This window comes from Benincasa hispida, chromosome 10 (genome assembly GCF_027475165.1).
Source record: "Benincasa hispida cultivar pf3 chromosome 10, pf3_genome.v1.1, whole genome shotgun sequence".
In the NCBI taxonomy this organism is placed as follows: domain Eukaryota; kingdom Viridiplantae; phylum Streptophyta; class Magnoliopsida; order Cucurbitales; family Cucurbitaceae; genus Benincasa; species Benincasa hispida.
In genome coordinates this window covers 44,397,580-44,418,867 of record NC_143487.1, presented here as the reverse complement: position 1 = coordinate 44,418,867, position 21,288 = coordinate 44,397,580, and the positions used below count along the sequence as shown (strand labels likewise).

The 21,288-nt window shown below is 35.9% G+C and overlaps 1 protein-coding gene and 1 long non-coding RNA gene across 2 annotated transcripts; one reads left to right on the top strand and one right to left on the bottom strand.

Moving 5' to 3' along the window:
- Positions 1–1,832: 1,832 nt before the first annotated feature.
- LOC150033392 (uncharacterized) lies at positions 1,833–3,845 on the top strand. Its single transcript, XR_016524039.1, has 3 exons — positions 1,833–1,971; positions 2,038–2,108; positions 3,711–3,845. It is a non-coding gene; the product is annotated as an uncharacterized LOC150033392 (long non-coding RNA).
- Positions 2,799–20,317, bottom strand: LOC120088133 (uncharacterized). The gene is made up of 20 exons (XM_039045220.2): positions 20,171–20,317; positions 20,032–20,102; positions 19,864–19,946; positions 19,725–19,778; positions 19,510–19,613; positions 16,206–16,387; positions 15,936–16,019; positions 15,766–15,837; positions 15,625–15,696; positions 15,290–15,526; positions 14,430–14,540; positions 14,228–14,341; positions 13,200–13,322; positions 13,029–13,097; positions 12,780–12,885; positions 11,892–11,976; positions 11,686–11,773; positions 4,308–4,427; positions 3,744–3,928; positions 2,799–3,404 (listed from the first exon to the last, which is right to left on the bottom strand). The coding sequence occupies exons 6-20, from the start codon at positions 16,317–16,319 to the stop codon at positions 3,107–3,109; spliced, it is 1,878 nt and encodes a 625-aa protein (XP_038901148.1). The 5' UTR covers positions 16,320–16,387; positions 19,510–19,613; positions 19,725–19,778; positions 19,864–19,946; positions 20,032–20,102; positions 20,171–20,317; the 3' UTR covers positions 2,799–3,106.
- Positions 20,318–21,288: the final 971 nt, after the last annotated feature.

The window sequence follows — 21,288 nt, the reverse complement described above, 5'->3', positions numbered from 1 at the left end:
AACAGTGCGATAATCCTTCACAAATCGCTCGTAAGTACAGTTTAAACCAATTTACCATTTTGCCCCTGTAGTTACATCTAACTCTTTAAGTACCACTGATCCCTCTAATGAACAATAAGTCATAGTCCTACTATGACTAGGTCCTCTCTTCCAAAGAGAGGATGTGGCCACTATGTTCAAGACCCGGAATCAGCCCTTAAGGGAGCAAGCTAACTACTTACCCCTGCTTCGGGGAAAAAGTGAATTCCGTCTTATATAACTGAGTTTCCAACTCCCCAATCAGACAAATCCTAAAAAAAGTAGGCTTGTTGAATTGGCAATCTGACCACTCTCACCCACACTAATCAAAGGATCGCCTTCATAGACAAGAGTTCCCAAAACACTCAGGATTAAGGTTAGTCACCTATGGTCGTTTTAGTGATATGTAAGTCTCAATTATCAACGGCGTTATATAAAGAGACTAATCATCTCGTGGTCCGATCTTATACAAACTCTTTGTATAGGACACCCCCACTCAAATGTCTCCATATGAATGGTCAGGATCATACCATTTGTAGCATGTTACAATACTTGTAACCATCTACAAAGGGGGTCGTATCCGTAGTGTCACCAGAATAAGGTATCCCTCATTTATCCTTATACTAGAAACCTTTTAGGTTATTACTTAAGGCATGATCCACTTGTATGTCTCACATACATGCTTAAGTTTACCTGAAAAAACCACGGATCTTAGTTTATTGGATATGAGTAAATGCAAATAAAATAACATTTATTTTATTAATAACAATGTGTACAAACTGTTTACAAACTACGAGACTATGGGGGAATTAGGATGCCAATCCCAACATCTTATAACTTGTTTTCACTTCTGTTATGTTATTACAACCAAATCTCTGTTATTTTTTTCCCATTTCTATTCTATTTACTTCTTTGTCTCTATTCTTTCTTCTTCTATTTCGTCTCTATCTTCCCTACTTTTTTTCCCATATCTTCTCTTGTCGCTTCAATAATAAATCATGTGTCCTTCCCTTGACCTTTTTTCTGCTTTTCCATCAAAATTGGACGACGAGTAAATTCTTGGTAAGGGATACTGACCATGTTATTGGAGCTTGGTGGAGGGTTCAATCCACCCTACAATAGGTTTGTTTTCTATCTTTTTTCCTAATTTTTTAGTACAATTTCATATTCGATTTTACTTATTTCAGTAATTAGATTAAAAACTTTGCTTTCTTGTTTTCGTTTCAAATTATTGCATATTTGTTTCTCCTTCTGTTTTGTGGACTGTTTTGTAATTTCTTCCTTCATACATAGTCAATTTGTTTGGTATTTTTCATCTCATCAATGGCTATTTTTTGTTCCATTGAAAATGTCTTCAGTATTCAACTAAATTTAGTTTTCATACATTGAAATTGAACTTCAGTTTTACAAATGTTGCAACTGTTTATTTTGTTTGTTTGGAGTTGGATTTGTTCCAATGAAAGAGTTATACCAAATCCAAAGGCCCTCTAATCTTTATTCTTATGTCCATTTACATGTGAGATATTATGTTGTATTTAATTCAACCACCCAATTAATATTGATCTGACCATTACTTACTTTATTTATGTTTAAGCTAACTCTCTTTCTTATGGGTTCAATGAAGCTACTATTTGAGCTTATTGAGGTTAGATGCACTTAAGTGCACCAAACTCTCCCACCAACCACCCTTATTTTATCTTCTATTTATACCCAACTTCCTCCTTATATTTTTTAGAATTCTCCAGAACCTCCTCTGATACACGGTGTTGGTACACCCCTATTCCCAACTTTCTTACTCTTTCTTTCTTTGTTCAACTTTTTCTTAAACCGATTTACATTCTCATATGTGTGGTTTGGCTGTTGCAATGTTTTTGTTTCCTTCTTCCACCTCTAATTTCAAAGTTTTTCCATTCATATAAGGTAGTAAACAAATGACTGATTGCCCTACACAAGGTATGCTTCCTTCCTTCCTTATATTCCAATTAAGATCTGTCATTAACGTTTTAATGTTGTTGTTAGGCAACACCTCTAGTATGCCTCCCTACGTGTGGACTGTCTCAACCTCCATTCACTCCAAACATAATCAAAAGGTATGCTCTAATCGATCAGACTTTTTATAACTAGTTTTAGGTTCATAAGTTCTATGTTCAAAGAAATCTTTATTATAGTCTACTGTTTGTTGCTTGACTTGATGAATATTTGTAAAGTACTGTGGTTTTGTATTTTTACACATGTATATTGACATTCTTGTGGATATTTTTTAGAACATTTTTAATTTATAATTCCATTTATAATTTTAAATGAGCTCAATTATCTTACAATTTTCTAGAAAAAAAAATTGCAAATGGGTAGAAAATAAATATTAAAAAAGATCTGTTTTTTTTTATACAAAGAATAGCTATTAATAGACAAAATTATTGATTTAGTTCAACATTTTTATTACAGACAGATGATATAATGTTCTTTTATTTACACTAAGGCTTTATTATAAATAAAATTCACATTCGATAAATAATTAGTGAAGGTAATAACATCGAAATGAAGGGTAAATATTCTATACACAATTTCGTTGACATAGACAATGTATATTATATAAACATAAACAGTCAAGTTATCGAGTTATTCAACGTTTATGTGTATATGTTATCTTTTTTACAATAACATTAAGTTAGCAAGCTTTAATATATGAGTTATTTATCTGTGGTTTATAAAATGTTCATCAGAAACACAATAGAGGAAAGACAGTTCACTAACCAGTCATACTCATACATATATATCACTTAGAGGTGAACAAAATTAGGCTGTATATGATCACTTACTGCAACTATTATAAGCCTGGAGCGTAAAGAAAAGCAAAGGCAATATTCAAAGCTAGAAAAAGGAATGAGGTAAAAAAAAAAAAAAAAAAAAAAAAAAAACTGAACCCCACCAACACCAATTCCAACCCACCTATTTATTATACATTTTAAACAAACAAGACAAGCCCCAAAAACCCAACCTAGATTTGCAATCAATATCTTCATGGAAATATGCCAACCCAGCCATTCATACTTCCATTCCAGTTAACTATTCAAACTGATATCTTTTATCACAAAGATTCTGGACTTATCGTGGGTCGGATTTGCAAGGGCATTTGAACAAAATCTCGCCGGTACTGAAGAGAATTTCTTGGTGTGATGGACATTTCATTTAATGCAGAATCAAATTCATCAAGATCAAAATCTCTGTCGTCGTAGCTTCTTGCCACTGCTTCATCGTCCATAAGGTTTTCCTCAATTCTATCTGGAAAAACCTCTGCAACATCTTCATCGCTGCTACCTCCATATTCTTCTTCATCGTAGGTAGGTCTGACCATCGACCAATATACAAAATGTGGCCGTAGATATCTTCATAAACCAAGTGGAATAACAAAGCATGAGTTAATAATTTTTTTAAAAAAAAAAAATAAATAATAAATATATATATATATATATCAATCAATCAATCAAAGGAAACATTCTTATTTATTACACCTTCAAGTTCTCAAGCGTTCTCACTCATTCCAATCAATCATTTCGAATATTAAGCAATCTACCCGTAATAGGCAGGCAAAATGATTTTAACTTGCAATTCTATGTGGCCTTTTATAATTCTTCTGCGTGTATCCAAATTTATAATGGTTTTATCTATCTATCCTTTGTTGTCTTAAAAAGGAAACAAAGGAGATCAGGACTAAGAGTGAAAACCTGTCGCATGTTTTCAATAAGCAAGGATCAAACGGAAAAAACATGTCGAGCCTTTCTATCCCACCAAAAGTCTGAGAATATTCAGACTCCAGCAAACCATTGAATATAAAAGTCTCTGATGGTGAAAATAAATTAGCAACTTCTGCCTGCCGAAGAAATTCCTCAACGATAGATGGTAGGCAAACCTGTTAAACAAAAAGGCGCCAAAATAATATGCATATAAGAAAATTGCACAGAACAGAGATTCAGAAAGTAGTCAAATCTTTTTGGAGGTTAACAACACACCATCACTACAATAGCAGAAAGCCGAGATTTGTGGATTTGATTATGAGGCACTGGAGAGGAGTTGCAATTACGAATTAGAAATGTAAAGCACCAAGGCCAAAATGTAAACTTCCAAACAATTGTAACTTAATGCATGGGTAAGATGCCCATCCCATAGTTCCATACAGTTACTCAGTTTTCAGAACACAAACATTGATTTCAAGGACAAGGAACAACTATCAGACAGATTTATGACAAAACGAAAACCACCAAAGATCAAGGGGTCAACCAATTACCCACCTTCAGTGGGCTTAATCTATGCGTCAAGACTGGACCTATAGGAATAAGCAGAAGTTGTGACTTCAGACGTGGAATCTCCAAAATGGACCTCATCCGGAAGCAAAGCACATACATTATGGCCTGTGGAAAATAAATCATTAAAATAAGGTTCTAAATCTTGTAAACAGAAAACTGCTGCCACGCAGATTTTCTAATTGACCAAACATCCATGAAATTCATCCTCGAAGCAATTCAAGGTGTTAGAATTGAATCAATATTTCAAAGTGCAGTTCTATTTCTTTAGGTTCCAACGATAGAGAATTTAAAATACTAATATAAGTAAATAGATAAAAAGCCATTTTAGGGTTTGCCATAACCCCTTGCTTTTTTAGTGAGAGGAATTTAGATAACAATAATCATAGAGGTTAAATTTTTTTCCCATGTTAGTGGAGTTGGAGTGGGAAAGTTCGAGAAAAATACTACATCCCTCCAAAATGGACTTTTCTAAAAAGAATAATAACAGGCTTTTAATCAAAGTAAAAATAAAAATGAAAAGGATTTACATTCAAAAGCAACTAAAAATGACTATGATAAAGAAGATTTTTTTTAATAAACATAACTTTCATTATCAAAGACAGACACAAAAAGGGGGGGAGATGAGGCATCTCCACATTACTTACAAAAAGAAGAGCATAAATTTGGGTTAGGCTATAATTACACAAGAATTTAGAAGTTAAGGACCACAAAGAAGCAGAAAAATAACCAAATAAGATCAGATTTTTTCCTTTCCAAAGCTATTTGTTTCACAACGAGCCTTGGGAGAGAAAGAATTAACCTAAAAGGAGCCATCATTTTCCAGCTACCACACAAACACGTCATCCCTGTTATTTAATATAAAACGTTGATTTGTTGAAACTTGTTCAAAAAAGCCAAGTCAACCAACCATTTGTCCTTCCAAAACCAAGTTTTATCTCCATGGGACCACAACCCACTCTAACTATGTATCATTCCTATGAAGTGAGGATGTTTTTCATGATCTAGAGCCAATGGCCTTTAAACAAAGGAGATCCTTTCATAGAAGGCCACCAATGAGTTTCATTCCACTTGTATTTATAAGCAATCACCTACACCTCCATAAAGCATCGCAATCACCTACACCTCCATAATGGGATGCTCATAAGGATTAAAGAATTCATTTCTATCGTTGTCTACTTTCCATAATAACGGGAGCCTAATAATATACACCTTTGGCTCCTTTTAATAATAAGTATTTGACAATTTTCATATCAGATGAGTTGTCTTTTTTGGTGTCCAGGTGGTTCCCTACCAGTGAAATTAGCAATACACATAGTTTAGGTAAGCAAGCCCTTCACCAAATATGATTTTATCCTCAAGTCACACAAATCAAAACCATAAGCCAAATACTTCAATAAATGGTTAGTAAGAGCTGTCCAATTGGAGATGGAAAATGGATTTGTCAAGATTTATATTCTCTCCCCTACGTGATGCATGGTGTGGGAGACTGTTAGGCATCCCAATCCTTTCTATACTTGTAGAGTTTGTCTTCCCAGAGTGGTTATATGACTACTCATACTCTTTAAAATCTTCCAATTGGATTGTTTTCAAATAATTCCATGAAGGGGTTTTGAATTTTGTTAATATCAGTCGAATCTGTTTCCGAGTTTAAAAAACAAAAATCTAAGTCATCATAATCATAACTGAAAAGTACAAATAACAGCACTTCGAGAAACATAATTGTTGAAAAATATAGGGCGGTTATGTATTAGCTCTAAGGGGCAGTCTTTTTACTATGCCCTAGTTTTTTCCTTTTCCATATTAGGGTTTTCTACGGCCTATTTACACCTTAGTCCTCTTATATTTGTATGTGTTGAACAATAATAAAAGAACTCTTCTATCGTGGTTTTTTCTCCCTGTTCTAGGATTTTCTACGTAAATCTTATGTCACCTTCTTCTATCTTTCAATATGGTATCAGAACATGGTGACGAAACCCTATTCGTCATTGACAAAAATCAATTGTTGGTTCCTCGACCTTCACCAACAATAGCAGTTGGCGACACCATCACTGCTGAAACAGGTGGAGCCGCCGCCACCATTGTTGATGCAATCCACGCTGCCGTCGTGCAAGCAGCTGTTGATTGCTACCTCCAAACGACGCTTTCGCTTCTCCTCAGTCAGACGACAGCATTACCGCCACACCTCCAGCCGCTACCAACTCCCTCAACGTTGGTTCCGTCAGATGCTGACTGGCGATTGCAGATGCTCCCCTACCCGAGCGCCAGCCTTCCTAACGCTGGCTTCCCTGGCGCTGACTACCCAAACACCGGCCACCTCAATCGCACGAATGTCAACGACCATAAGCACACTTTTGAAACAAGGGAATCTTCATCCTTTCACGGTGGACAGCAACCAGCCATGTCACCTACTACCAGCCACGTGCAGTCTCCTCTGGCCAGCCATGGTGCTACGGGTTCAGTAAGTCTATCTCCAATGATGGTCCAACAGCAATTAGCTAACCTTCAACAACAGATTGCAACTCTTAGGGCAACTTTTGGAACTTCCACAAATCTTCAGTTGAACCCCGTAAACTCAGATTTAACTTCCGGTCTACCAATGTATTCAGAGAATCCGGTAACTACTTTCCCTACTTTACCTACAACAAATTTTTTGTCTGGATCTATGGGAAATTTTACAGGTTTCATTATAAGGGAGAAGCTGAATGGCCAGAATTATTTCTTTTGGTCTCAATCTATCAAAATGGCCCTCAAGGGGTGCCACAAGTTTGGGTGTCTAACTGGTGAGATACCGAGACCTAGACCCGGAGATCCTCAAGAGTGCATTGGAAAGGAGAAGACTCCTTGCTTCGCTCGTTGTTAGATAATAGTATGGAGCCACAGACCTTACTGTATGCTATAACTGCTCGAGATATTTGGGATGCAGTACAGAAGCTGTAATCTAAGAGGCAGACGCAAAACGCATCACGATTATACACTTTATGTAAACATGTCCATGAATGCAAACAGGGAACAATGGATGTTACCTCCTATTTCAATAAACTGTCTCTAATCTGGCAGGAGATGGATCTATGTCATGAAATTGTCTGGAACTATCCGTATGGTGGAATTCAGTATCCAAAAATTGAGGAAATTGATTACGTTTATGACTTTCTTGCTAGTCTGAATTCCAAATTTGATACAGTGTGCAATCAAATACTGCGACAAAGACCGATACCTTCTCTCATGGAAGTCTGCTCTGTGGTTCGTTTAAAGGAAGATAGATCGAGTGCTATGAACAATCCTATTGTTTTTACCATTGATTCTGCTGTGTTTAGCGTAAAATCATCTGGGCTTGATGGTGACAAGCAAAATAGTAAACCTCCTCCAGTGTGTGAACATTGCAAGAAACCTTGGCATACTAAGGATCAGTGCTAGAAGTTACATGGTCGACCTCTGAATGGCAGACGCCATCATCAAAACGATAAGTCAAACCCTGGCCGAACACTTGTGAGTGATTCTACAAATGGTGCTTCACAGTCTCAATCTCAGGTGAATAACTAGAATGACTTTGGTACTGTCGAGGTCAGTGCTATTGCCCAGTCAGGTACTTCTCAGTCCTTCAGCCTCCTTAGTATTAATGGTTAGAAACCACGGATTCTTGATTCGGGAGCTACAAATCATTTAACTAGCTCGTTTGATCAGTTTCTTTCATATTTTTCAAGCGTTGGTAATGAGAAAACTCGGATTGCAGATAGGTCCTTTACTCCTGTTGCAGGAAAGAGTCATCTCTCTCCTTTTGAGGGTTTAACTTTACAAAATGTATTGCATGTCTCAAAAATATCTTACAATTTGTTGTCTATCATTAAGATCACTAAAGATTTGGACTGTCAAGTTGTATTTTCACCTGATACTGTTTTCTTTCAGGACCTAAGCTCGGCGACAACGATTGGCATTGCCCAACATGATAGAAGGCTCTATTCCCTTAATGATGATGCTTCCTCTAGGAATTGTTATAGGATTGGTTTATTATCTTCTTGTTTTTCAACTTCTGAAAGAGATTATATGTTATGGCACTTTCATCTTGGTCACCTAAATTTTCAATATATGAAGTATTTATTTCCTCATTTATTCCATAATGTAGATATCTCTTCTTTGTCTTGTGATGTGTGTATTCATGCTAAACAGCATTGGGTTTATTTTCGAACCTTACAAACCTTCCCAGCCATTTAATCTTTATCCATAGTGATGTTTGGGGTCCCTCAAACATCACTACTTCTTCCAGGAAGCGTTGGTTTGTGACATTTATTGATGATCACATTCGTCTTACTTGGGTGTTCCTTCTCATTGATAAATCAGAGGTACCATTGATATTCCAACAATTTTATACTACTATGAAGACTCAGTTTAACACCAAAACTGTCATCCTTCGTAGTGAAAATGCCCATGAATTCTTTAATAACACCTTTCATGAATTTTTGGCTTCTAAAGGAATTGTCCATTAAAGCTCCTGTGCTTATACCCCTAAACAGAATGGGGTGGCTAAACGGAAAAATCGTCACCTTGTTGAGGTTGCACGATCCCTCATGCTATCTATTTCTCTTCCTTCTTACTTATGGGGGGGATGCTGTTCTGACTGCAGCTCATCTCATCAACCGGATGCCTTCCCGTGTTTTCCGATTCCAAACTCCTCTTGAATGCTTCAAAGAGTCATACCCATCCACTCGCCTTATTCCTGATGTTCCTCTTTGGGTGTTTGGGTGCACTGCCTTTGACCATAGTCATGGTCCTAACCGCACTAAATTTACCCCTCGTGCTCAGAAATGTGTCTTTGTCAGGTATCCTCTTCACCTGCGAGTTTATAAGTGTTTCCATCCATCTTCACAGAAGTACTTTGTCTCTATGGATGTAATATTCCTCAAGGATAAACCTTTCTTTCCTATTAGTCCTCTTCAAGGGGAGAATAGTAATGAAGAGACTAATTGGTCCACATCTTTAACTCCTATGGACCTTCTTCCCGAACCTATCTTGGGTACGAATGATACTATCCTACCTACTAAACAAGTTCCATGGATAACATACTACAGGAAGAATCTCATAAAGGAAATAGTGCCACCTGTTGCTTCTCTGGCTACGGTCCATGAATCGGAACCAGCACCAGCTCAAGGTACTCCTATTTCTGATAATACTAATGTTAGTGTTAAGGGTGATATGTGTGATGTGGGTGAGAGTGACAAAACTTCTAATAATACTGATGTTTGTATCAAGGGTGATATGTGTGACGTAATTGAGAGTGACAAAACTAACATGTTAATTCCAGAGAATGACAAAGTTGCAGGTAGTGATGAGTCATTAGGAGAAATACCAGTGGATGAGACTTTGCCACAGGTAACTGACCAATAAGGGGTCTAACAAAAAAGAGAGTTATGATGCATCTTTTAATATACCCATTGCTTTGAGAAAGGGCACCAGATCTTGCACTAAATATTCCATGCATAGCTTTCTACTTTACTGTAGTTTATCTTTTGAGTTCATGGCTTTCACTATTAGCCCGGATACAGTAATGATACCAAACAATATACATATGAAAATGGAAGTTCCTGAATGGTAGGTTGCGGTCATGGAAGAGATGAGAGCTTTAGAAAAAAATAATACTTGGGATTGTATGGCTCTTCCTAAAAGGCATAAAATAGTTGGGTGCAAGTGGATGTTTACTATGAAGTATGAGTTAGATGGAATTCTTGACAGGTACAAAGCCAGATTGGTAGCTAAAGGGTTTACTCAGACCTATGGAATAGACTACTTAGAAACTTTTTCTCCTATACGAAGCTAAACACAGTTCAGGTTCTTCTTTCAGTAGCAGTTACCAAAGATCAACCTCTCCACCAACTTGATGTGAAAAATGCTTTTTTGAATGGTGAATTAGAGGAAGAAGTTTATGAGTCCTCTTGGCTTTGAAGCTCAATTCGACTATCAAGTGTGTAATCCCAGGAAGTCTTTGTATGGTTTGAAACAGTCTTCGAGAGCTTGGTTTGACAGGTTCACTATCTTTGTTAAGTCCCAAGGTTATACTCAGGGACACTCTAGTCACACCTTATTCACAAAAAGGTCAATATCAGGAAGATTGTTGTTCTTATTGTGTACGTAGACGATATTGTTCTATCGGGAGATGATGCTGCTAAGATTATCAAGCTTAAAAAGAAAATGGTTGAGGAATTTGAGATTAAGGACCTTGGAAGACTAAGATATTTTCTTGGAATGGAAGTGGTGGGATCAAGAGAGGGGATTTCTGTTTCTCAACAGAAATACACACTTGATTTACTGAAAGAAACAGGTATGACTGTTGTAGACCTATTGATACTCCTGTAGAATTCAACGCTAAGCTGGGAGATTCTGTTGACAAAGTTCCTATCGATAAAGAGATACTAGCGTCTAGTGGGAAAATTTATTTATTTATCTCATACTAGACCAAATATATCCTACGCCGTCAGTGTAGTGAGTCAGTTTATGCAAGCACCTTACAAAAAACATATGGAAGCTGTGAATCAGAATATGAGATATTTAAAAACTACTCCAGGTAAGGGTCTGATGTTCAGGAAAACTAACAGAAGATGCATTGAGGCTTACACCAACTCTGATTGGGCAGGATCTGTTATAGACAGGAAATAGACTTCTGGGTACTATACGTTTGTGTGTGGGGTAATCTTATTACTTGGAGAAGTAAGAAGCAAGATGTGGTTGCTAGAAGCAATGCTGAGGCAGAATACAAAGCTATGAGTCTGGGAATATGTGAAAAAATCTAGTTGAAGAAAGTTCTGTTTGATCTCCATCAAGCCAGTGATCTTCCTATGAAGCTCTATTATGATAACAAAGCAGCCATAAGCATAGCCAACAATCCTGTACAGCACGACAGGACAAAACATGTGGAAATCGATAGACACTTTATCAAAGAAAAACTAGACAGTGGCAGTATTTGTATTCCTTACATCCTTTCTAGTCAACAAGTTGTTGATATTCTCACCAAAGGATTACTCGGGCAAAGCTTTGATTCTTGTGTTAGCAAGTTGGGTCTAATTGACATCTACGCCCCAACTTGAAGGGGAGTATTGAAAAATAAAGGGTTGTTATGTATTAGCCCTAAGGACATTTTAGTCTTTTTACTTTGCCCTAGTTTTTTCCTTTTCTGTATTAGGGTTTTCTACCGTCTGTTTACACCTTAACAATAATAAAAGAACACTTATATCGTAATTTTTTCTCCCTATTCTAGGGTTTTCCACGTAAATCTTGTGTACCTTCTTCTATCGTTCAATGATAATCATTATTTTCTCATTTTTCAACAAACCCCACGTATCTTAGTCTAGCAAAAAGGAGTCCAAGAATTGTATACCTGGCAACCAGAATAAAATACTTTATGAGCCTTTGGGTTCGGGTCAACATCCAGTGTTTTGCCATATTCTAAACACCAATCCACCAGTCTGAAAAAAATGAGAAGCAAAACTACACTTAGAGCCACACGTATTTACCCTCCCTACTTCAATTTTATCAGTTTCATATTTTTCATCACAGAAACATAGTTGAAGTTGACAAGTTAACCTTTTCAATATAATAGTAACCAAAGAGGTTGACAGAAACTTCCCACGAGACAAATAACTTGCAAGATATGAAACGGCCTTCATCCCTGCACAATACCACAAACATATATTATTTAATTTCATTTTTATATTTAAACAAAGAAAAACGTGTTTGAGCTCAAAATCAAACCAGGCTCAAAAAAATATATTATTTAAATTCATTTTTATATAAAAAAAATGAAAACATGCGTTTAAGCCCAGGTTCAAACTAGGGACCACTACTGCGTGAGACAGTGTGATGATGTAAAATTATATTTCGTGTACAAGGCTACTAGACTATTGACATAAATCAGATAGAATTCCTACGTAACTACTTGCTTTCTTCCCATCTCAAATCACAATCATTTAAACCTCTACAGCAGTACAAGTTTCATAGGCTCATGCAGGTGCAAATTTTTCTATTCGAGAGAGTTCTTTTATTTTCTTTATTGATATATATCTAGAAAGATAGTTAAAAGAAAACCATAAACCTTAAAACCTTAAAATAAAATAATAACAATAAGAGAGACAGAAGGAGAGAGAGAAACTCAACCCCCACACTTGTTAGTAGTAGATTTGTTAGATGAGTAAGGCCTTGCAAACGAGATACAATTTAAATAGCTACGACTAGATGGACAAGAAATGAGCAAAGCAAGTGTTGTAAAAAGCAGAGGCAAAATTAACAATGTTGATCCCCCATTCAGATCTTTTTATGAAGCTTTCAAATGCTAGTGACACATAGCTTTCAAAGGCAAAATTAACTAACAAAATTAGGAGTATGTGTGTGTGTTTTTTCCTCCTCTAAATGGAAACAATACTTTTAATAAAAAAGAGAGAGAGAGAGAGCGCTTTCTAATGAATTTCTAATACCTGGTAAGCGGAGGATCATTGCAGGAAACAAACATGTCTGCTAGCCAAACGGCAAATCTCGCACCACAAACTTCAGGATCTAATGCACAAGCATAGAAAATGACAAACTGCCAAGAAAAAGCAACAAAAGCAAGTCATTCAATCTCCAAAAAAAAAAAAAACAAAAAAAACAAAAACAGATATAAAATGAGAGCCCACTAAACCAGAGTATAGCAAATATTGAGAATTATGGCTATGACATGTTAATTACCTGGGCGAATTTAGACTTGTAAGCAGTCAGAACAGTTCTTTGGAATGATAGGAGTAAAACGTCAAAAACCTAACCTCCACATTAAAGGAACATGGAAAAAGTTCTCACTTGCAGATAAAACAAAGAAATTGAGAACAAAAAAAGGAAAATTATATAAACTACACAAGGTACCTCATTCAATCGTCCATCACGTTCACATGATTCAAGATGTTCAAATGTTAGAACAATCAAGCTATCTAACGTTTCAGCAATTATATTTCCACCTAAGCTCTTACGACTTAGTTCTCTTGGAAGCTAGCAAAATAAACTTAACTCAGCCAAGCAAATAACGGCAAGAATTAAAAGAAGTACTGAGATGTATGGCAAAAAAGTCCAAATGTAAGTTAAAAACCTGATTCTGCTAGAGTATAAACTTTGTAGACCCAAAAGACAATTAGCTTCAAGCCAAGGAATATACTTCAGATCCATTACTTCATATACTAGAAGGCTAATATTTGAACATAAATGCGTATAATGAATCAAATGCCAAATTGCTTTAAAAGACTAAAAGGTAGCCTCGAGGCTTTTCCTCTTGAAGAGGTAAGATGTAAGCCTCAAATTTAGTTAAAAACATTTTAAATTGGTATGACCAAGTATTGTTAAAAATGATAGTCATAAATGTATAAAAAATTCATCCTGTCAATTGCCACTTAAACAAAAATATTTTAAAATGATGCCTATAACATCACTACTATTATCATTAATACGATCTACTAAAACTATAATTTATTGTCTTCATTGTTTTTGAAGTCACGTTACCAAAAGTAGTAGTAGTCCAAATTTTCACAACAAACCTCTATATTCTTAAAGAATGACAGAAATCAAATTATTCTTCTAATCATTACACAAGGTGTAAAAAATTTAAGACTCGATGTGTTTTTACCAAGGAGTCTCTTCTAGTTCAACAAATGTGTACATCTCAAGGCTTGATGTTACAGTCTTGTCTAGAGGTAAGCCCCAAGACATAAGCCTCGATAGCTTTTCTAAGACATTGATTCTCTACCACAATTCTCCAAATTAAAACGAAGAAAAGCTAAGAAAGAGATGAAATACATTACAACTTTTTTTTTTTAAGACAATACATTACAACTTGTTGAAGAAAAATCCTTTTTTTTATACATTTAAGTTTTTTAATCCAACCTAGATATTAAATATCATACCTCACTAGAAGCCTCATTAATATCTTCTGTAGTTTCATCATCATCTGCAAGTTCCATCTCAAAAATTCCTTTACTGAAATCGTCTTGTAGGATATCGTCCCACCCAATCTCCACCTACCAGAAGGTTAGAACTCGTTAATATTAATGATAATGTAATCAAATAAACAAATGTCAGTGCAGTAAAATATTTGTTTCGACTTACATCCAAATCTAAAAGCTTATCCACCAGAGCGGTTAAGATCTTTCTCCCAACAAATTCACTCATTGCACCTTTTTCCAACCTCAACATGCTTTCCACATATATCGTGGTCAACTACATAGAGGTTAAACACATGTAAGTGGAAGACAATCCCAAAACAAATTCCTGACAAAGAGTGCAAGCAAATGTTTTGAAGAAAGACTGGCGAGTTTTTAAAAAAAAAGTTCCAAAAAGAAATCAAAACAATGTCTCTCTTTGAAAAAATTTCAAGATGAGGGCTTTTGAAAATGTAACCATCTTTATGATACCTCTCTTTAAATGGCCCAGCTATCTAGATTGAATGAACACATTTATTCACAAAATTTAAGAAGAGTTCGTAGGTTCAAACTTCAAAGATTGTACAAATGTAGCATCTAGTGTATATATGACACTAGATTTGTTCTAGTTTGACACTGCAAAGATCTGGTAGGGTATTTTAATGATAGCATCTAGTGTACAAACTTCAAAGATCGTATGACACTGCATTTCAACTACAAATCATAATCAGACATTGTTCTAGTTTGAACTATATCTGGTAGGGTGTTTTAATGATATAAATCTTGCCATCTAATATACTTCAATGTGCGAAAGCATTCAAACAAAAAATGGGCTTTCGGCTTCACACCAAACTTCCAATAGTCATTGAATTGATGGTCATGAAACGAAAAGGATGATAGAAAAATAAAAAACCAAAATTAGCAATATTTTTCTTTTTAAAGAAACATTACAAAGATGAAAATAACAATAATCGTCAGTGAGAAATAAACACAATTTTCACTTGGATTTTTCTGGGGCAACTTTTAGTCCATGAAAATTCAACTCACAGATTCTTTGAAAAAGACTCTTTGCATTTTATGGACAACTATCTGCTCTAATCTCAAGGGTGCAAGAGGCACCAAGTCCAAGATGTCTTTTAGAGCTGTGTGCACTCGAGAAAGAACTTCATCCTTTCTGGTAAGCCCATGTGGTTTCTTCAGGAAATCCTTGTAGGAGTAGGGTGGCATGAAATTATTTACAAGCATATCCAAGCATGAATCCACATATTTTCCACTTGAAACGGCCTGAAACATTGAATAGACAAAAAGTCGCAAGATATTGGAATTATTAGGTGAACCTTGAGAAAAAGTGTTAAGAGTTCTATCATCATAAATGCGCATACCAGGGAAATTATCAGTTCAATCAGGGCATCCATCACGTTACGTCCATAATCCCACAAGCTCCTTTTGAAAATCTGAGAAAGAACTTCCATTACGACAACGAAATTCCAGGATAATGACTTGAGATTCAGTGATAAACTTACTGCTGCAAGAAGAGATTCATGGAGAACGATATCTATACAAGAAACTGCTCCAGATAGTGCCTTCAAACATGTCTGTTAAGAACATCAAGTGAATTCAAATTAGATAGTATTTAGTACGAAATTAAATCTCTTATCATTGGTCAAAAACAGATGTGATGTAAGGGACATACCACGAGCAAGGCAACCTCTTCGGGGGTTAGTCGGTCCTTGTGGTGTATAACACCAACAAGCTGGTTATACCCATCATTATCTCCCTACACCAATGGAAGAGCTATTGTAAGGTTAGTACAGTTATTCCTCAAAAAACAACATGATTAACAGTGAGAATTTGGAAGCATATCCAACCCAAATAATAAACTAACAGAGTGAAATTCTAAATTCAAATGCCATATGTTCTCTGGTTTAAGTAAAGACCAATAGTGATGTTAAGAGAACAATACCAGTGACACTGAACTAAGAAAACCCCTAACAAAATCAACTAACTGCGCATCTGTGAGATTAACACCCTCCATATCGTGCAACTGAGCTTGACCCTTTTCCAATTCCACCCCCATGATTAACGCCAAACACTATTAAGATCCTATCACCACAACGGGGCTTAGGAGCAGGATGAGGTTCAAACCTGAAACATAAGAACGAGGAAACAAAAGATTCAAACAAATTAATCAGGAAAAAAAATAGTAATAACTGGAGCCATTACTTCATGCATGATAACTCAAACTCAAGACCAACTAGGAGAAAAAGTTTATAGAAAACACGAGTAGATATTAGGAACATCATTGAAACAATTTATTTAGACGAAAACAACATGATGAGCAGTTTGTTCATGATAGTATGATACACTGTTGTTTTCCATTGTTGAGCACCATGAAATACACAACTTATTTGATGTTGTTCGTATCTTTGAATGTGCTTATGGGCCTAAGATTTTGCCAAGAGTGAGCTTCTTGAAATCCATATTCTTGACTTTGGTTTTGAATGGTTATTGAGTTATTTTGGCTGCAAAAGGGGCTTCTGGCCAACAATTTCCTTAGGGCTTCCTTTGGGTGCCAACTCTAATTCAGTTAATTTTTGGCAGTTGGTGGTAGGAGTGCAACAAAAAACCGAAAAACCAGTCCAATCCAAACCAATCCACTGGTTTGGTTTGGTTTTTTAGTATATAATTGGACATATTGGTTTATATTTGGAGAAAACCATAAAGTATTGGTTTAGATCGGTTTTTTATTGGAAAAACCAATCAAACTCGAACCGAACCAAGGGTATATATACTCTAAAAAATAACCTCCAACATTAGGTTTCTTTTAGTGTCTTAATTATGATGGTGCATATATATTTATTGTTTAGGGGGGGAAAAAAAGACCAATTATTATGGAGTGTTTATGTTTTTTATTTAGCAAGTGCCAAGAAAAAAATAAAAATTAAAAAAAAAATGTGCAATTTCAATCTATAAACAAAGAAATGAACCCAATTCTAATTTTAAATTAGCCAAAAGGAGGCCATTCAAAACAAAGTTGGAAATAGAAAGAAAAATTTGAAAGAAAAATGAAAATGTCAAAAACCGAGAACCAAATAAAAACCGATCCGTTGGTTTTTTCTTTATTGGACATTGATTTGGATCTTTTTATAAAACCAATTAGTTTGGATTGGTTCTTGGTTGACCCCAAAATCGACAAAACCAAACCAACTATCTCTCCTAGCCGATGGTGGAGCGATTTTGGCATAAACTTCATAATTGGATATGCCTACATTTCTAAAGGGGCAAACACATGGCATGGTCATCCAGGCTAACCTTTCTAACCTCCCTACATATTACTTGTCTATGTTCAGGGCTCCATCCTCTGTCATTAATTGCCTTGATAAGATGGTTTGCGACTTCTTTTGGGAGGGTTCTTGGCGTGATAGTGGCATGCACAATGTGAATTAGGTGATTTCTCAATGCTCTCAACTTTTGGGTGGTATTAGCATTGGGAATTTCAAGCATCGTAATTTTGCTCTTCTAGCAAGATGGACTTGGTGGTTCTTATCAAAGCATGATGCGTTATGGCAGAATCTTATTGTGGCAAAACACTACTCCACGTATGACATTCAGCCCACTTCCATTTCTCCCTGGAGGTTTATTTGTCGGTATACTAGTCTAGTTGATGCTCGTATTTGTTGTCGGCTTGGTGGTGCTACTACATCTTTTTGGCATGATTCTTGGCTTAGTTATAGTGTTCTATCCATCATGTATCCACGACTTTATCATCTTGCACCGCAATAAGAAGTAACGGTGGCTAATGTCCAGGTTCCACATACTAATGCTTGGGATTTGAACTTACGTCGTAATTTTACTGAGATGGAGATTTTTGAATGGGCTTCTTTATCACAAATTTTGGCTTCTATTATATTGCATTCCTCTTCTGATTCTTGGTTGTGGCCGCTTGATCCATCTTCCAATTTTATTATTAAATCTCTTATGACTGATTTAGTGGGTGCAATAGATCCATCTTTGATTGACCTTTATTCAGTGATATGGAAAGATGGTTATCCCAAAAAAAATGAAATCTTTCTTTGGGAGCTTAGTTGGGTTACCATCAATATTGCTGAACGATTACAGCGCAGACTGCCTTACATGTCTCTTCCTCCCGCTTGGTGTCACATGTGTCGCAGACATGTTGAATCTTCAGTCCCTTTGTTTTTGCATTGTCCTTTTGCTGCTATTTTGGTTTCCTTGTTGGGGGGTCATCCTTTTGGTGGTACAAAGAAGATGGTTTTGGTTGACTGTCTTTCGTGCTTTCTTTTGGACTTTGTGAGGTGAAAGGAACAGACAGCTTTTCACCGACTCTTTTTCTTCTTTTAATTGTTTTATGGATCTAGTTTTGTCTACTACTTTATTGTAACGTAAAACTAGGCATCATTCACTCATTTAAACTTATCTTTTTTAGTCAATAATTGGTGATCTCTTCTGTAACCACCTTTTGGTGTTTGGGGTTCTCCCCTGTTTTCTTCTATCCATGAATGTTTCTTTTACCCCAAAATTTTTTAAGGACCCAAATTTTTTATACCTCGAACTAGGGTCGTTACTAAATACATGCAATTTCAAAACGAAGACCAAATTGTCATTTAACTTAAAATAAAAATTCCTAACTAAATAAATTTAGGAGTGAAATCAATAAAAACATCACTAAGTCAATTTAATGTATGCCAACAAAATAGTAGAATGAAATTCCTGAAAACATTAATGAAATGAAAAACGGTTAGTGTCAAACTACTAACTCAAAGACTTAATCAAAACAACATCTTGAAAACATGAAAACAAGCGGAAGCAATGACTCTAGTCCTATGGCACCGTCAAAAATCACCTCGTCAACCACCTAGTACGTTCTCGCCTTTTTCTAAAAAATATTAAAAAGAAAATGTTGAGTATTAAAAATACTCGGTAAGTAACTCTACGATTGGGGTCAAACTATGCAATCACATCCAATCATGAGCTTGAAAATCTCTAAACGGGTGGGACCTAAAATTTAGTCGAACCTAACCAAAACCTAATCATTTCAGGCTAGAAGTTTGCCATTCTAGGCATAAAACTTAGCCATTCCATTCTAGAACTTTGCCAATACGCAAATGCATGAGATCCCACATAAAATCACAAATCATCCTGGACGCGGCTATCATTCATAACTATTCAAACACGTAAGAAGCCATGTTTAGTCGACATTCACCACATTAATACTCGAGATGACAAGGCCAACAACATTATCATACCAATTTTGCATGTCTCTAGCCATTCTAGTAGTAGCGTCACTATCCTCAAAATTAAGCCAAGTATGAGGAAATAAACTTCCACTGCATAGACCCTTGTGTAAAACCTACAACATAAAATAAACAAATCTCAATCTTTTGGGCCTAACTTATACTGTAATTTCACTTAAGAAGTCCTTCCGGCAACAACTCGAACCAAGAGTGCTTAGAAAATTTACCCAACTTCTATTCACACCAAAATCAGTCTTCTGGCTTCAACGAACAACCCAACTCTGAGCACAGTGAAATTTTAAAATTTAGGGTACAATCTACCATAATCATAATGAATTCAGAAGTAATTGGAAACTTAAAACACACCAAAACGTGTTGCCGAAATGCCTTCACCGCTGCTGGACGGCACCTAAAAATCCTCCAAAATTCCAATGTAACACCCAAATGTTCTGGGCAAATAAAAAAAACATGCCAAAACCCAATGGGTATTCAAGATTTATTCGAGAAACAACCCAAAATTCCAAAACCACCTACCAGCCAACAAAACGGATGCCGGCGGCGCCTTCAACTGGCGACTAGCAAGGCGGCGGCGGCGTGGGTGGTGCCTGCACAGAGAGACAGTGAGAGAGAGAGAGAGGGAGAGAGAATGGAAAATAAAGAAAAGATTGCCCACCGCCGGCGGATCCTCGGGCCGCAACGTTCGGCGGTTGGACGGAGGCGGCGGTGGCGTTCGACGATCAGCAGGGCGTGACGGCGGCGCGGGAAGTGAGCGTGAGAGAGAGAGATCGAGAGAAAAAGCGCGCGAGCCAGAGGGGGAGGGGGCGGATTAAGTATAAAAATAGAGCACTTTGAAAAATTATTTGCCAAAACAGGTAAGCTAGAAACTCTAGACTGTTGTAAAACTGTAGATTGTTGTCAAATTGGAAGAGAAGTATTTGTTATATTTTGTAAATATTTAATTTTATTTTTCTACATTTAAAAATGACCCATGATTTTTTTTATCCTCACTCATTTTAGTCTTTTGTATAGATGGAAATTTTACAATTTTGGTCTTTAATAAAGAATGAACTATTCAACGTTTAGGTTTTTTGTGCTCACACTTACTCATGTGCCAAATTTATTGTTTTATTTTTTATTTTCTAAAAATTTAATGTAAATGTTAAAAAATCATGTATATTTATTAATTGTAAATTAAAAATATAAAGGATTATCTTTATTGTTCAAAGTTCTAATATCTCTCAATGAATATCTAAACTTGATAAGTTGCCTTTTATGGATCGCATCCATACATGAATTAACTACCTACACACAAACAGTTAATAGGCACATAAATTCAAAGAGTCGTATTCCAAATATTGAAGAATATCAATGGACAACTAAACTCGAATAGACACATTTTTATATATGGATCACATTCATACATGAATGGATACACCAATTCAATATGTGTAACCATTTGTACTCATTGAGTTGTATACCATCGACATAAGGTTGCAACTATATTCTCTTAATATCGCTCAATAAACACTAAATAAAGAATCGTATTCTAAAAATTGAAGGATAAAGTAATCATTTATTAAAAGTATAAGAATAAAAAAGAAAGGTAAAAAATCTCCCTTATAAACTCCTTTTAATAATGCAGTATAGATATAGATATAGATGTGTTAAACACCAACACAAAATGTCTTTCTTTGTAGGCATTGCAGGCTTAAGCAGTTTTTTCGGTGACTCATTTGAGTCTATGCAAACACAAAATTCATAGTTTTATTCTTATAGTTTTAATATATTATA